Source organism: Garra rufa, chromosome 7 (genome assembly GCF_049309525.1).
Source record: "Garra rufa chromosome 7, GarRuf1.0, whole genome shotgun sequence".
Classification (NCBI taxonomy): domain Eukaryota; kingdom Metazoa; phylum Chordata; class Actinopteri; order Cypriniformes; family Cyprinidae; genus Garra; species Garra rufa.
In genome coordinates this window covers 14,633,537-14,651,818 of record NC_133367.1, presented here as the reverse complement: position 1 = coordinate 14,651,818, position 18,282 = coordinate 14,633,537, and the positions used below count along the sequence as shown (strand labels likewise).

Here is an 18,282-nt window from a genome sequence, read left to right as displayed (position 1 = left end):
CCCTGACTAACGGCGACAATGAGTGACAAACCCTAAATTAATTTTTCTGTTTTATGCTACTAATGCGTTTGTGTTGTTGTCAGTTTTAATGTAAAATAGTGATGCGCAGATTAATGCAGGCCGTCAGCGCCCTCTAGTTTTCACTACTAATCACACACGTGCGCAACCAACTTACTCAAAAAAATACGCTGTCATGTGTCACTATTCACAGAGCGACTCATCACAACATCACTTTGTACGTAAATAAATATGGTTAAAAATGTTAGGAAGCACTGGAGATATAACGTGATAATAGCAAATGAGCATTACCTATCTGCAGTTAGCATATTGAAACCGAAAGTGTTGAATTTATTTGAATAAAACTGACTCACCGTCCACGAATAATAAAATCCACAAAAGGATAGAATGGTTCCTCATTTTAATGCCGCTTCTGACCACATCCAAACTGAATGACGACAGTGATTCAGGGTACTGATGAGGGACTCGAGACAAACCTATCAAGTCACGTGGCTTCTGCGAATAAGCATATACTACGGTCTTACGTCACACAGTTTCAAAGTGTCTCAAAGCAAACCTAGGCTAGGTCAAAAAAGTCAAATATCTTCATAAACTGCGGTTTGATAATTATATATAAATATAGAATATCAAAAAACTGAGACAAAGATGCAAAATCATTCACATAAACGTTTACTTTTTAATCATAATTCTCATTTACATATTCTGTAGATTTAAAAGCAGTGAAAATAAAAAACAACGGCAGCATTCCATTAAGAGCAAAAGTGCATTTAATCCAGCTAACGTTTAAGATTTCATAGTCAGATCTGATCAAATGACAAACTGACAGAAAACAAAATATTGTTGAAATTGAGGCTACATAAAAAAACGTAAAAAAGGGATAAAAATATAAAAATAAGGCACAATGTACCAAATCACAACTTGAAATTAAAAATGAATGCCATTTTCTCCCACATGTATTCACTGAGCACCAAATGTTCAAATATAAAGCAACAGTGCTGCATTTCTAGTGTTTCATAATAGCTATGCTAAAGCAGTAGTGTCTTCTATTATTATTTTGGTAAACACTCATACAAAGCGCATTTATAGATACAATTAGGTCACTTAAGTACAGCAGAGGTATAACAATTAAAACAATTACAGTGTTAGACATAAGTAAATAAAATTGATTATTTCAGCAAAAGCATGTCTGTAAACACAGCACAGGCTCAAGGATATGTACAAAAACACAACATTCACATTCACCAGTTGCACTTTATATGGTATATATTCTCAGAAATAAATATATCAGTCAGAGAAACACAATTGTGGGGCACATAATGTATACAGTACGGTTCTCACATGGTCCATTCTTGATCATTCATGAGTGTGAATTAATTGTAGAGGCAAATAACAGGATATATGATATGTTTCCCTTCACTGTTGACAGACCAACTCGATATTGGATCTGCTACAACTCTCCTGACTCATCAAAGGAGACTTAACTGACTCATTTGGTATGTTATGACTGGAATCTGTAAGAAAGCACAGAATAATCACAGAAGATGTAAACGGATCATGTTGTTGTACGATTGCACAAAAACACCAGATTCATAAAGTGCATCTTAATGATATCTAAGCTACTCACCAATGACAGAAACATTGAATCTATATGATTCCACTTTTCCATTACTGCATATCTGTAGTTGATAATCTCCAGAATCTGTTTTTCTGGTGTTCCTGATGGTCAGAGATCCAGTCTTACCGTCCAGCTCAAGTTTGTTTCTAAACCTCCCATCAGCACCATCATAAGTTTTCTGACAGATCTTATTGGCTGCTCTGCTGATTTTTGCTATGACGTTGCCTCCAAACTTCCACTCAAGCACATCGTCTTTCTGTAGTTCAGTACAACCAGTGTTGAGAGTGACAGGTTCTCCCTCTATCACTGGTTCTGTATTTTGTATTGATCCTGTTTTATCAACAAACATTGGTCAAACAATGGAAGAATTCAAATAAAAAACATTTTGTCAATAATAAATAAAGAAAGGAAAGACCACTTTTACACTACTATACATTAATTATGTTCACACTTAAGCACAGGAAGCTCAGTTTTATCTGAAGGGAATTCACCTGGTTCCTGCGCCTCCTTAAATTGACAGCAGTTACATGACCTCAGTCTCCCGAACAAAACTAGGAAAACCATATAACCCCAATTAAATGCAACTCAGTGGTATTTCATAATAACCTATTATTATAATGATTACACCTAAAAAAAACATTCAAATTAAATCAGTTCAAAAGATTTGCATTTCTGTTACTTACCGTTCCTGTTGCGCCAGTTTCTAAAGCCTGTGGCCATGCACCAAACCGCCACTAACAGCGAAAGCACTATAGCGATTGACATCCAAACTACATGCGGGTAGGATTTTGTAACGGCTAAAAGAAATGATCAGAAATTAGCACAATGCCAGGAAACTACACTTAAAATAATGAAATAATGGTGCTTCACGCTGCCATAGAAGAACCTTTTTTGTCTAAATGGTTCCATAAAGAACCTTTAACATCTGAAGGACCTTTCTGTTTCACAAAAGGTTCTTTGTGGTGAAAGAAGGTTCTTCAGATTATTTAGTGAACCTCATATATTGGTGCAAACAATATATATATATATATATATATATATATATATATATATATATATATATATACATACATATACGGGCCATTCTACAGATTGGTGCAAACTGCTTTCCCAAAACCTAAAAAAAAAAAACATTGAAAAAGTATTCTACTTCTATTATATTTATTCTATTCTTTTTACTAAGATCCTTCTATTATCTATTGAAACCCACAATAATATTTAAAATAGTAGTAAGCTTGATATATTTTTAAATCATCATCTGTTGGGTACTTTCAATTGGGCTGTCCCGAACACTAACCCCTAAATTTCAAATTATATAAATCATAATGAAATAAAAGTTGTATTTTTTTTCCATTGTTGTTTTTAAAAGCAGCTTTTTGATTCTTTTAAAAAAGTGAAGTTCAACAAATTATATTTATAAAATTATAGAATTATATAATTATAAAAACTTATATTTTCTTTGTAAATCGGGAAACACAAAATATGTCATGCATTTTTTGTCACTACTTAAACAGTGGGAAATATTCCTATGTCCTTCTCACAGCTAAACGGTGCGAGTAGAGAGGTTTCATCATTTTGAAGAATGAAGAATCTGTGTGGAACTTTACAAGACGTCACTATTGAACAAAATTTTTCTATAATTAAACACTTTTTTGGGAATTATTCCATTAACATCTAGTTTTTATGTGTGTACAACTGTTCAAGTTGTGCAAGCATACCATGTGCTGATTGGCATTTTTGAGCTAGGTTCAAAAGTATCTAAAATTTTCACTACCGAAACATTCGGTAAAATTTCGGTAGTGATGTCTTTGTTTTTTTTTTTATTGGGTATTTTCCCATAAATTCGTCACTACTAAATTATTTTAAAAAGAAAATTGGATTCAAAATACAACAAATCTAACGAATTACACTTGAAATATTGTAAAAAAATAAAATTTTATATATATATATATATATATATATATATATATATTTTTTTTTTTTTTTTTTTTTTTTTTGTTAAAAAAAGAGAGTTTCTAATTATGACTTTGGACCAATTCTGTAGAATGTCCTATACACACACACACAGACACACAGACACACACACACACACACACACACACACACACACTTTACAGTTAGACAATTTAATATAATGTAATTTTTTACTATTATACTCACCATTAACAGTAACATTGAATCTCCTGTATTTGGTCCCAGTGTTATTACTGATCTGTAGTATATAAAACCCAGAGTGCTCAGGTCTGGCATCTATGACAGTCAGGGATCCGGTCAGTTTGTCCATTTTCAGTCTGTTATTAAACATCTCATTGTCACCAGCATCTAATGAGATCTCACGGGTTTCTCCATCCATTTTAGCGATGGCAGTCACATCACTTTGACACGGGACATGATGAAGTGGATTATATACGCAGTGTTTGGTGGCTCGTCCAAACTTCCACAGCATCAGATCATCTTTCTGCACTTTACCATCAGTACTTAGAGTGATAGATTCTCCCTCCGTCACTGACACAGGCTTTATTTTATCTGCACCTGGATCAAAGACACCTGAAAGAGTTTCACAGTTGATTATTTGTACAGCAACTACATCAAATAAATGTATTTAAATACCAAATACTAGTTTCAAATTTAGAAAGATTATGAACTACTTCACATAACATATAATTTTCAAACTGAACTTTTAGACAAGCTGTATTATAATTTATAAAGGTAGAAAAGTTCAGTATACAAACACATGTGACAACTTGCCTTGGTTATATTTGCATAATATATAGAAACCTGACCCCTAACTGTTACAGTCTGGTCCAAAAAACTCCCAAACTGTGGGATACCTAATATGGGAGTGGGCTGGCGGGTCAAATGACAAAAAAAGAGAGAGAGATTGAAGGCCAAACAAAGGAAATGAACTGCACAATCCTATAGGGAACCATTTCAACAAAGGCTGTTCGGGATGGGACCTTCTTTTACATGTGGATTAGATGTTCACTACAAGGACAGAGTTTCAATGGAATAGGAAAATCTGGGTGAGATCTATCTATTTGTTTAAATTTGCTTGAACTTTCCTTCAGTGTCATCAGAGTTTCTTGTCATGTGGTGAAACTTAAAAATTTGCAACTGTCTGGGCATGGTATTGTATATTCATACTACCGTATATATTATAAATAGTGTTTTGATTATTCAAAATTTTTTCATATTGTTTCACTTTCAATCCACTTTTTATTTGCATGCAAACCCTAAAATTAACCATTTCTCAACTGCATATTAACTACCAAATTAATTCCACATCTTATAAATAGTTACAATATTGTGCTACTCACCAATTACAGTCACATTGAACCTCTTGTTTGAGGATCCACTTGTGCTGATCATGCCCACTTGATAAAATCCAGAGTGGTTGGTTCTTATGTTTCTTATGGTCAGAGCTCCAGATTCAACGTTCATCTCCAGTCTATCTCTAAATCTCCCATCGTTACCATCGTATGTCAGGAACGCTTGGGAATCTTTGTTGAATTGAGCTATGAGAGTGTTTTCAAACTCCCACATCACCTTGTCATAGTTTTGTATTTGATTAAGACAAGTGCTTAGAGTGACAGAATCTCCCTCCATCACTGATATTGACTTCACGCCATCTGTCTCAAAACCAAACACACCTGGAGAACAAATATACAGTTAGTTTATGCCGTTTTAAAAAGAAATATTTTAGATCAGCAAGTCAGAAATGTGACTTGGTAAAATAGTTAACTTTAACAACCATAGTCTACTTAAAGATAGTCAATACAGAATCCAAATTTGACCAAAAGGAAATGACTAAATAACAGCTAGGTAGAAGATCAAATCTTATTTCACTGTGTTGGTTTAATTAAGCAGGTAAATAAAAGTGTTTTCACACACAACAAAAGTTCGCTCATTTAAATGGTTTACTGTCAGTGTTTCTGTCATCTATTAGTTTTTAATGGTTTATGTAAACACCGACAGGACATCCTGGATCAACGACGTCACGACGCTGTAACGTAAACATACGCAAACTGACTAGCCTTTTGCACATGTGGTGGGAAATAAATTTGTCAATGTATTTATGGTTGCATTTTACATTGTTTACATACTGATAAATCGTTCATAAATATTTAAAATGCCAACAAATGCATTCCACTTCCTGTTTCCAGTGAAACGAAAGTGACCAAAAATGAACAGATTTTATCGACTTACCGTCAGCGATAAACAAGAAAACAACGAGGACAATTAGATTCTTCATATTTCGGAACCCTTCATAAAAATTGAGTTTACTACAGCGATTTTTAGAGTAAATCTGATGAGATGGAGTAGCCTAATGTTCCCGTTTCTGATGCAGGGTGTGTGGTTTCCTATATAGCCGCTGCCGAACTGACACAGAGAGAATTACAAATCACAATCTACAAACCAGGAAACAGAGACCGAGATTAATTCATCATTTTTCATAACGACGTCTGCTGAAAGGGAAAACCAGTGCGTTTGCTTTAAGATTGGAAAAAAAAAAAAAAAACGCTGAATAACATCTGCTGTAAGCAGTAGCATGTTCTGTAATAGTAGCTTAAAGCGCCACCTAGTGACTGGTACTATTAAATTAGGTTAAGGTGGTTTGAGATCTACCTCACCAGACTTCAAAAGTATTAAGTCATTTGTGAACACAACAACCGAAACGGGGCCATCCAAGTACCACTTCCTCTTGTACCTACCCTTGACCAACAGATGTTTCCATTGTTTGCTCTGTAAAAGACAGTTCAGATTTACGTTCTGAGAATGAGTCTTAACAATCCTGACCCAGACAGAATAAAGCAACAGACTGAACACGTGTAAATAAAGATAAGAATAAAGAAACCTATCATGTTAAATATAAAAGCTCCAGAGAAAAATGCATGTTTTGTGATTAAAACTGCTGCGTATATTTTCATTCTTTATTATTCCAAATATTTCCCAATATACAAAAAAAGGCATCAAGACAATGTGATCTTCAATTACAGCCTAGCAGCAACATAAAAAGGAGAGGGATTTAACAACAACAACAACAACAAAAGTAATTCAGTGGCATTCATATCACTTATGAATCTTAATGATTTAAAGAAAAAAGCGCAACAAACGTTTAACACCCAAAACAGGAAAGAGAACAACACTATATCATAGTCTGTCCCTACACTGTAAACAAAATCTGTAGAAATTACAGTATTACTGGCAGCTGGTTGCCAGTAACTTACTGTAGATTTTAATTTATGCTATTTACTGGCAACAGTTTGTTCAAAGTTAATTGAACATTAAACATTAACAAGTCTTTATCTTTACAGAATAAAACTAAAATAACAGCCTCATGCAAAGCATTCTGGGAACCAAAATCTGAAGGAAAAAAACAGAAAAAGGTTGATGAAGGTTTCTGGTTCCCAGAATGCTTTGCAGTAGGTTGTTATTTTATAGTTTTATTCTGTAAAGACAAAGACTTGTTAATGTTTAATGTTCATTTAACTTTGAACAAACTGTTGCCAGTAAATAACATCAATTAAAAATCTACAGTAAGTTACTGGCAACCAGCTGCAGAACTACAGCACATTTTTTACAGTGTATGTAAACACCCGAGTAACAGTAAAATATAGGTCATAAAATCACTCAAAAAAGAGGCACAAAGTTTTCGTAACACATAAAATCCATGTGCAGGTTATTACCATAAAAAACAGGCTCATTCCTCATATTTCTAAAGTATTTTGCACATGAAGCATCCATCACACATTCTCCTTTCATAATCTCCATCTAAAGCATCTAAATCACTAAGGATAGAGTTTACATTATTTTTTTAATGACACCTGCTGATGTCAGGTGATCTAAAGAATATCCACCTAAAACCTTTAAAGCTGCAGTCAACGGTCCCACCAGCCACCATGATTATATATGTATCAATAACAGATATCATTTAAAAAGTGTACCATCAAATAACAGGATCATTAATCAGAATGTAGTGCAAACTGTTCCAGCAAATGTACAACATACGTAAGCATATATCTATCACAACTTAGCAGCACACAGGGTGATTCATCCACAGCTTGTTTGTTACAGATGCTCTGAACTATTGCTCTCCTTTCAATGGATCCTGTACCTCATTCCCTTTATCTTTACCTGAAAGAAAACAAGAAAGAGTAACCAATTTTAAAACCAGTCAAGTATTCTTCTGCTGTCATTTTGTGAAATGCTATAAATATTGTCTGATAATATCATAGATGTCATTTAACAATGGAGTAATTCATTAAGTTAATTTCAAAACACAGCTTTAAAATGCTTACTTTGGTTAATACTGGCCATGCATGCAAAGTTAATACTGGCCTTGTTGATGACGACTTCTGCGATAGCAAATCCCAATCACCACCAAGATCAATGCAATGACACACACACATATCAGCACTATATAACCTGTGCCCAGACCCGGTTCTGTAATGGACAAGGAGAGACAGTCAGTTATAAAATAAATCTTATTCCAAGCATCTTGCATTTATACAAATCTTCAATCAAGTAGACAGTTCAAGGTTTGTCTGTGTAACCCATTACTTACAAACATAAAAAATGACATGCATAAAGAGAAATCACTTTGAGAACACTGGTACTCACCATCAACGGTAACACGAAACTTCCTGTGTTTGGTCGCTATGTTTGTGCCTTGCACCTGTAGTTTATAAAGTCCAGAGTCTGTGATTCTAGTGTTTGTGATGGTCAGAAATCCGGTTTGATCCAGCTGCAGTCTGTCTCTGAAACGCTCATCAGTTTTATCATATGAGGGGTTTTTACTGTTTTGTTTATTGATTTGAGCTATGGGAGTCTTTCCATCTTCAAACTTCCACTCTATCACATCATAAATTTGTATATCAGCAATATTATGCTGTAAAATGGCAGACGCTCCCGCCGTTACTGGAACTTTTGTAGGAATCGCATCTGAAATACATGGACAAAAATGCACAGTAATAACTGGTGTTAATGATTGTGTTCACAAGTGCAAATAATATATTATTTAGAAATGAATAAAACAATGTATTTATCTCAAAGAGAAAAGCAGAGAAAGCACAACTATAGACAATAAATTTCATATTTAAATTCATCTGTACATACTTTCCAAAAGTTTCCATACACCTTGAAGAATCTGTAAAATGTTAATTTTACCAAAATAATAGGGATCATACAAAATGCGTGTTCTTTTTTGTTTAGTACTGACCTGAATAAGATATTTCAGATAAAAGACGTTAACATATAGTCCACAAGAGAAAATAATAGTTGAATTTATAAAAAAAATTACCCTGTACAAAAGTGTGCATACTACTACAGTATATGGGGGAAAAAAAAAAAAAAAAAAAAAATCTCCAATCTCCATTCTGTTCAAAAGTTTACTTTTGGCTCTTAATGCATAGTTTTTTTTCCTACTGGAGCATTTGTGTGCAATAGTTGCATATGAGTCCCTCAATTATTCTTAATGTCATAAGACACATCTCAAAATTATACAATACACAAAAATGCTGAAAAACCAAAGAATTTCTGGGACCTGAACACGCATTTTGAGTGATCACTCTTATTTTGGAAAAATAATTATCATTTTGCAGACTCTGCAAGGTGTAAACTTTAAACCTCAACTGTATGCTTTCTGGCAAAATTATATTCTTAAAAAAAAGTTCATCATTATTAAAATAGTTAATATACAATGAATACATTTTAGTTAAATCCAATCATGAAGGAACGTTTTCTTTAGCTGTTCTAAACACTGTTGCACATGACTGTTTATAGTTTCATTACTATTTTCATTTATTAAAAAAGCAAACTTTAATTTTGCAATGACATTGACTGCTTACCAAGGACAGTAACACTAAATCTTCGGTGTGTTGTGTGGGTGATATTGGTGATCTTTACTTCATAAAGCCCAGAGTGTGTGGTTCTGGTGTTTCTGATGGTGAGATCTCCAGTTTGATCGTTTATTTGTAGTTTGTCTTTGAATCTTGCATCATCAGTGTCATACAATAAGGCGTTATTGGCCTTAATCGTAGCTATGACATAAGATCCATATGTCCACTCTATCTCATCATCTTTCTGAAGTTTGGTAACACAAGTGTCTAAAGGGACAGGATCTCCTTCCATCAATTCAATTGTCTTCACTGCATCTGTCTCAACACCAAACACACCTGCAGAAAAAAAAAAACAGGAACATATAAAACCTTAATAACATATACATACATATACATATACACACACACACACACACACATATATACATATATATATATATATATATATATATATATATATATATATCCCATAAGCTTCATGCCAATTGCAACAGTTTACTTACAAGTAGTTTCTATGCATAACTATAAATGGGCCACATATTTAGAAAGAAAAAAACTATTATATAAACATGCAACACACATGTTAAATTTTGTACCATTTAATTCAATTTACATGTACAGTATCATAGCCTTAAATTTATTAACACCTTAAAAAATATATGCACAAATATACATTCTATATCAGTGAATCTCATAGTGTTAAACGTTCGTGCATTTTATTAAAATTGCATGTTATATGGGAAACAAATTTTATGGCCAGACTGTTTTAAGTAAGTAAGGATTTAGAAACCATTTAATGAATGTTTACGGCTGGATCCAAATCAGCTGGATTCAAATAACAAGTCTCATTCGTAATAAACAAGTACATTCATACTAGAGTTTGAAATGTAATCTCGCGAGAAAGCGACGAACAGAATGCGGAAACTGGTGTGCGATTGTCTGGCTACGATATTAAAATTGAAACTGGATCATACAGTAGTGCTTTATAACATATAAAGACGACGATATTTTTACTCGGATAAATCAAATAATAGGACTTTTAAGCTACTTGTTGTTTTTGTTAAGCGATTTAGGCAGATTGAAACAGCAGCAATTGATTATTTATGATTTATCCAATGTTGATAGAGATATATACCCGTTTAGAAACTACTGAACCGAAGCGGTGGATAATGCATTATGTACGACCTACATTGTGACGGGCAGTCAACAAATTAATGGTAAGAAAAATACTTTTCTATACAACGAAGCCGTTTTGTATTTGTGCTCCATATCACAGAGGAAATCATTTGTATAATGCCATACGTTTAGATAGAGATCTGTCATCGGACAAAAATGGTGGATGATTTAATTCAATGAGAAACTTTTGGTAAATATTCAAACTGCCGGTAGAATTGGAGCCGCACGTTGGATTAACTTGACAAAATCAACATTGTACACGGATATGTCAAACAATATGTCAAACAGAGACGTTGTTTTCTCTTTACGCTGACATTTTTGCTCCTAGAGCGGACTTGACGCCCTTTGGGCGGAAAATATTGTTTGCTATAAAAGTCGGAGTTTTCCACGAGGGGGAGCTTCACGGCTCATTATAACGATTTCTCTATTGAGGAACATACACATCTCTAGAGGGTTTTGGCCTTATTAAAGACATTTAAACATCCAAACGTATGATTATTTAAATGTACTATACAACAATAAAGCTCCAATAAAGACCCCGCACATGTGTCGATACAATTTTTGCTTAAAATCCGTATCTTTTAAATCACAAATTGCTGCGATTAGTTTTTCCCTATCAGCGCTGAGAAAAGTAACAGGTGCCAGGTGACAACGCCGTCTACAAGCCTTCAGTAGCGGCCTGTACAATCATTTACGATTCACACAGAGAAGCTTAAACAGCAACTTAGTTGCGCACAAAATGCATTAGTTATGTAACAGGTCCACAGTATAGAGCTAAAATGTTGTACAATATGCACACGAAAACACCAAAAAACAACACAAACTGGCTATAACAAACTATAAGAAAAAAACAGAATGTTTGCAGGACATTTCAAATGTGATGTACATTTTGTAACGACAATTTTAAAACATTTAACATTACATCTTACATTACATTTAGTCATAACAAATTTAAATTAAAAAAGCATAATTGCTTAATGTAGCCTCCCAACTACACATGCAATTCTACAATTATATTATAAGCCTAATAATTAAACTAATGCTGTTTAGTAGTAATACAAATTTTAATACCATGTCAGCATCTTCATGGCAAAACAATAATGAAATGAAAATACTGTTCAAATTACTTTTTTCCTCTTGTGTTTGGCATGTAACACTTCTGAACATTTCAAAGCAGTTTTTTCCAATAATCAGACTACCACACAGTGTATTTAGACCAATAAATATGATATCTATTTTTAAGAAGACAAACATAATTATTCTAGACAATAGGCAAAAATGTTTAACATATTTTAAGTGTATTAATGCTAAATAGGGTGAATAAATTACTTAAGTTTTATCTTGGGGGTGTATCCCTTTAAGCGATTAGCTGCTTGCACACAAAAGCAGTTTGTTCAGTGTGCTGAGGCCTCTCCTTTACTGACTTTCATTCAAACATAATGACCTCTTGTCTTCAATTACATCTTTTTATGCTAACTTCGAGGGCTCCCACTGGGGGAGGGGCTCTTGCGAAACACTCATCACTGCCGAACTTCAGAATTCCTTTCTTACTTCCTAATAGGATCCCGATTAACAACAACGGTAAACTTTTGAAAACAGATCACAGATAAAATGCTTTAAAAAAAAATGTCAAACTGATTAACAAATCTTTTGATGTTCAGCTACATAATAAAACTGAATAGATTTTGACTGAGGATAGTAATTATGTTGTGTCTCAATACTTCATATATAAAATTAAACGAACATTCCTGGTTAAATCATTATTAAAGAGATAGTTTACACACATTTTTTTTTGTGTTATTTTAATCCTGTATAAAAAACACTAATCTAGGTGAAAGTTATAAAACAATTTTTTTTTTAGCTCAACTGGCAGCATATGGCACTTGAAGGTCAAGGTCATGGGTTTGACTCCCAGGGAACAAAAATATGCGCACAGCAATATGGCCCTGTAGACATGTTACTATAACCTGCACTTGAGCTACAATATCATACTTTTACATTTTTGTGTGATATTTTGTTCTTGATGTTAATGATAGTTGACCAAAACATACAAAATCATCTACACAATAATTGTGTTATCAAACTAAAGCTTGTTTTTCATAAGAAAACTTAAAAAGGAAAATTGTTACATGCAGGTACTCAAATAATCTTGTGACTTATTTGATTAACCATACATAGATGATGCATTATGAATTTGCCAAATGCATTTATAAATTGTCTGTTGCATTCAGGATATACATTTGATCTCATGTGTTCTCTGAGAATCGAACCACTGAGCATGGTGCATATAAATAAACAAAGAGTGCATTTGTACATTACTGGAAATATTTTATCAACACACATTTGTTAGCATAACATAGATCGATTAAGAAAAAATGCAGGCCTTAGAAAACACTGCAATATGTGACCCTGGACCACAAAACCAGTCTTAAGCCGCTGCGGTATATTTGTAGCAATAGCCAAAAAGTACATTGTATGGGTCAAAATTATTGATTTTTCTTTTATGCTAAAAATCATTAGGAAATTAAGTAAAGATCATGTTCCATGAAGATTTTTTTGTAAAAATTCCAACTATAAATATATCAAAATGTGTGTTTTTTTTTTTGTATTAGCTATATGCATTGCTAAGAACTTAATTTGGAGAACTTGATTTTTTTTGCACCCTCAGATTCCAGATATTCAAATAGATGTATCTCAGCCAAATATTGTCCTATCATAACACACCATATATCAAAAGAAAGCTTATTTATTGAGCTTTCATATGATGTATACATCTATCTATATACATTTATTTTGCCAATATCCACTGATAAAAAAATAAAACAAAGCAAAACGTTACAACCTTAAAACTCACCACTCATTCCATCACAATTCACAAACCAACAAAATCTTTGTAAATTCGAAGCAGTTTCCTTTAGCAAGCTATATTTCCCCTTTTTAAACAAATCAATGTTTTAATAAATTGGTGGGGAAACAATGAAGCATAGCAAAGTGGACGGATTAATATGTATTCAATACCCCTACCACAAATGAGGCATCAAGGCAAAACGCGCTGTTGTTATATACACATAACGCTATGCAAATTCATAATCCAAAATCAGTAGTCACTGTAGCGTGAATTAACGCGCAGTTTTCTATTTTATGTTAACTAATTTTATGGCAGATAAACAGTTTTAACACATTTTTTCTAATCCAGTTATATTAAGTCGATATGTAAACTCACCTGAATAAAAACACATCCGGTCTGATGAATAGCTAAACCAATGTGCCTCTATTGCCCCCTTGTGTACTGAGGTTGTCAGACCATCACAAGAGCTCACATGCATATCCTCGCAAAAAAAATCGCAAACTAGTTGTCATAGCGATTTATGATATCCTGCTGGATGTTCACTGTATGTACATTAATGCAAAAGCATATGCTCGCGTTGGATAATAAAAAATAAATAAAATAAAAAATAAAACAGGTTTTCTGTGAAAATCAGCAGCACATATGCTAATAAAATAATGTATTTAACTCAAGATATTCCTAGCATAGACGTTATTTTGTAATCAAATTACAGATGTATTTTTTTTTAGTCACTGAATTAATGTTTATTGACATTTTGCTTTGTGATAAGTCTGTTATACATCATATAGAATTAGAATAAACAATTAACGTTTGTAGATGTTATTTACATGCAGATGATTCAGCTTTTAAGCTGGCAATAGTACGACATAAAATTCATGAAAAACTGGTTTGTGCAGCTGAACACGACTAGCTTTTCTGTACGATGAAATTGCGTAACATACACGAAACATAACGCAGTGCCATCATATGTAGTCGATACACCGCGTTATATTCTGTTATCTTTATGATTAAGATACCTTTGAGAAAAACAAGGCTACAGGCAAAAATTGTAGGCAGGCTACAACAAGCATGACATAACAAGCAAAAACAGCGCATCTTTTAAAACACCCATGACAATCTAAAAAAATATTATCAACAAAATAAATGATATCCTAAATCTTTAAATGTTTGCAATGCAAAACACGGATAAAGACGCATGACGAATATGCACAAATAGTAAGGCCTGTTAGCATCTCGAAAGCCTGATTTTAAAACAAACAAAAAAAAAATCTCAAATTGCACGAATGGACACTGGAGAGACAATTATTAAATGTACCTATAAAAACATATAGCACGCAGTCCTACAGTTCCCAAAACCCCGACGTGAATTGGACATCGATCTTCAAAAGGCTGGTATTATTATCGCAAGGCCTGAACTTGAAACCCAACGGCGTCCGAGGATTTATAAAGATATATGGATAGAAGCGCAATATATAAAGCATACACCATTTGTATTCTCTGTCTTGCATCCAAATAATAACACAATCGCTGAGCATGTTAATATAGCCACAAGGAGTGAGAAAATACGCGTGTAAAAACAAATACGCATTATATTTCCGGTTCTATTAATTAAAATCGAAAGTGTTATAGCTACAAAAATTAAATTACTACTTACCGTTCACGAATAATATAACAAGAAACATCCAATTCGCGATGTCCATATTGGCTGTGTGATTCCTGGAGCTTTAGAAAAGATGACGATATATGAAGTAGCTAGAAATATCCATATAAATCTGTCCTGTAGTTTCTCAACCGCACCCAGCCAGATTGATAGCGACAATTATAAAAAAAAAACGGCTACACAATGATTGAGACAATTGTGAATTTGCTACGATTTAACCGTGATATTTAAGATTAGTACGACGTGGGGAAATGCTGTACGTCCCCTTAATGTTACAAATACAAGACTGCGCACAACTCGCTCGAAATGGCTGATTCTTCCGTCTAGCAGGTAACGTGACGCGGAACGACACAGACTCATAACGCCACCTACCGTACAAAAACTATACATGCAAATCATACCAACTCGCCCCCCAAAAAACTCCTACACCTTTTTTTTCTGGACACGAGTGAACCTCATTCTCTTTTGACTGTGAGAAATAATGTGGGAAAGTCTCAAGTTTTACTTCTAAACTCATAAGAAATGTATGCCAGAATAAAAAAATAAGTCTTATTATTACCATTCCAGGTGGGCCCATACTTGTCAAAACAAAATACTTATTTAGCACGTTACTAGGACAGTATCTTCTAGCAATATTTAGCACTGATTTGACCCTTCAGATCAAGACATTTCTTGAGCATTCAAAAGAATCATATGAGCATTTGCGGACAGGTGGTAGCCTGCCTTAGATATTACTTGTAAGATAAACACCATGTTATTTTTGTAAACGAAAATATGTCAAAAGTAACACGGGTAAATTGTGGTGTGCCACAGGGCTCAGTCTTAGGTCCTTTGCTGTTCTCCATTTACATGCTTCCTTCTACTGATACTTTTGGGATATTATTGCATGGGTGAAATTCAGCTTTACATGTCTGCATTCAAAGCTGGCTTATTGCATTAAACAGATTATAGACTAAATTTAATTAATTTACATCTTGATAAATAAAAGTGCATAGTGTTAACCAAGGTGTTTAGACTAATTGGACCTAATGTCAATATAATGGCGTTCACACTCATATATTGCTATTCTATGAATTGTTCTCTCTCTGTTAATGAATAAAAATGTTAAGAATAGATTATTGTAATAAACTTGTCTGGTTGTCAATTGAAAGAGGTGCAGCCTGTTTTAAATTCTGCAACCAGAGTTTTGATCATTTCAGTCAATCAGTCATGATCTTCTCTACAATGGTTACCAAATTGTTTAAACTATTAAATTAACCTGGTAATTCTACAAATGCATTGGTTGTAGTGAAATCTTGACCGCTTTTTCTTTTTTTTCCACAGCCATGGACATCAAAGTTCCAGCAGCAGTTGACAAGTGATGAATGGAGACTTGACCTGAGTTCTGGAATGGAGAAACAAAGATATGCGTTAATGTGCTTGAATCTGTCAGCTTTATTTATAACAAACACTTTTAAATATCAACAAAACTGCTTGTAATTTCCTAATAAAGGTAGACTATGTAAGGTAATGACTTTAGAATGATGTGTGTTGGAAGTGTTTACTCCTGTAAAAAAAAAAAAAATAATAATAATAAAAATTATATTGACCTTGACTGAGATTTTACACACAAGCATTGATTTAGTGTAAATCATATAGAGTATCTATAGAAAAAAATCCAGAGGATTCCAGAGACTTTAAAATGTTAGAAGAATTTCACACAAAGGTAAAACAGAGTATTTGTAGAATTAAACCAAATGTTTATGCACTTTGTCTGTGTTCATATTATTTGTGGATTTGTTTAACTTTATTTTGAGTTTACATTTTGTCAGTGATGTAGTAGAGATTTCTATTGTGGTGTTAAATGAAAATAAAATTATTATTATAAATCCTACACTTTTGAAATCGTTTCAGTTTATAGTATAATTTGGTTTTGTAATAGATGATGTACATAATACAGTATTTTACCTACCATATTTGAATATAAAACATTTTCTGATCTAAATGAAATGGTTGCATGGTATAAATTAAACTTTTATTAAGTAAGTTTTTGGGATGCAACATGGTGCAAGTATGTAAACTGTTGGAACTTTAATAATATATATATAAATGCTGATTTCAGAATACTGAACTAAAACCTAAGATTTGCAGGTGGTTTTGAGCAAAACTACAAAAATAACAGGTTAATAAATTCATCACACATTTTCTAGATATTTTTTATTTAATACATTTTACCATTAATGACAGTATGTGTCAGTCAAACAATATATTCAAGTCTTCTCATGACAACATTTAAAAAATGTAAAAAAAAAAAAAAAAAAAAAAAAAAAACGTTTTATGAGCCATAAAAATAATTTTATTCTTGGTATAAAAATATAAAATGTACATTAAAACTGGCGAAAATGGCATATTAAAAACATTAACAAAAAGTACAGAAAACAAGTCTTCTCATGACAACATGTAAAAAAAAAAAAAAAAAAAAACGTTTTATGAGCCATAAAAACAATTTGTTCTTGGTATAAAAAAAAAATATAAAATGTAAATTAAAACTGGCGAAAATGGCATATTAAAAACATTAACAAAAAGTACAAAATATAACCACCAGATGGCAAAATGACAAGTTAGGACACACTTACAAAGTGTACATTACAGCATTGGTTTTTATGTTTTGACTACTGTGGATTTTATTATTCTGTATGTATGACTGACCGCATGCAAGCTGTCAACTAATTCAGAGATGCATTTAACCTGGAGAATTCCGTATTCATATTCAACCATACAAGACAGAGCAACATTATCGTCCCCTAGTGACCTGATGCAACATCATCATATTCATCTGCATGCGATGTCTGCCTTCTCCTCTTCTGGTATCTTCTCGATCTGATGTCATAAACCAGCACTGCAACAGTAGCCATGACCACCAGAGCTGAGCCAGCCAATCGGATCACAGTTTCAGTAAAACCACAACAGTGGACGTGGTCTGAAGAAAAGACAAAAACACCGCTAAAAAAGTGCAAGATCAGCACATTTGCTACATTTCTAACACGACAGCTAATGTACCTGAACATGGCTGACAGAGTTGAGTGATGTCCAGATGTTGAGTCTGGTTGCTGATGGAGTTGTTCACCACACAGCTGTAAGTGTTTTT

The 18,282-nt window shown here is 33.3% G+C and overlaps 2 protein-coding genes and 1 long non-coding RNA gene across 4 annotated transcripts; 1 reads left to right on the top strand and 2 right to left on the bottom strand.

Moving 5' to 3' along the window:
• Positions 1-707: 707 nt before the first annotated feature.
• Positions 708-6,142, bottom strand: LOC141339109 (uncharacterized). Its single transcript, XM_073844740.1, has 7 exons — positions 5,840-6,142; positions 4,951-5,283; positions 3,794-4,180; positions 2,317-2,430; positions 2,125-2,184; positions 1,643-1,963; positions 708-1,529 (listed from the first exon to the last, which is right to left on the bottom strand). Exons 1-7 carry the CDS (start codon positions 5,883-5,885, stop codon positions 1,432-1,434), a joined length of 1,359 nt encoding a protein of 452 aa, XP_073700841.1. The 5' UTR covers positions 5,886-6,142; the 3' UTR covers positions 708-1,431.
• A 1,083-nt stretch (positions 6,143-7,225) lies between these two features.
• On the bottom strand, positions 7,226-15,941 carry LOC141339019 (uncharacterized). 2 transcript variants are annotated; one of them, XM_073844636.1, is made up of 5 exons: positions 15,150-15,941; positions 9,481-9,807; positions 8,255-8,575; positions 7,933-8,077; positions 7,226-7,768 (listed from the first exon to the last, which is right to left on the bottom strand). In XM_073844636.1, exons 1-4 carry the CDS (start codon positions 15,193-15,195, stop codon positions 7,962-7,964), a joined length of 810 nt encoding a protein of 269 aa, XP_073700737.1. In that variant the 5' UTR covers positions 15,196-15,941; the 3' UTR covers positions 7,226-7,768; positions 7,933-7,961. The 2 variants fall into 2 exon arrangements, with proteins under 2 accessions (XP_073700737.1, XP_073700735.1); XM_073844634.1 differs by having other exon boundaries at positions 7,973-8,077; positions 15,150-15,940.
• Positions 10,395-17,028, top strand: LOC141339020 (uncharacterized). Its single transcript, XR_012355886.1, has 2 exons — positions 10,395-10,688; positions 16,479-17,028. It is a non-coding gene; the product is annotated as an uncharacterized lncRNA (long non-coding RNA).
• Positions 17,029-18,282: the final 1,254 nt, after the last annotated feature.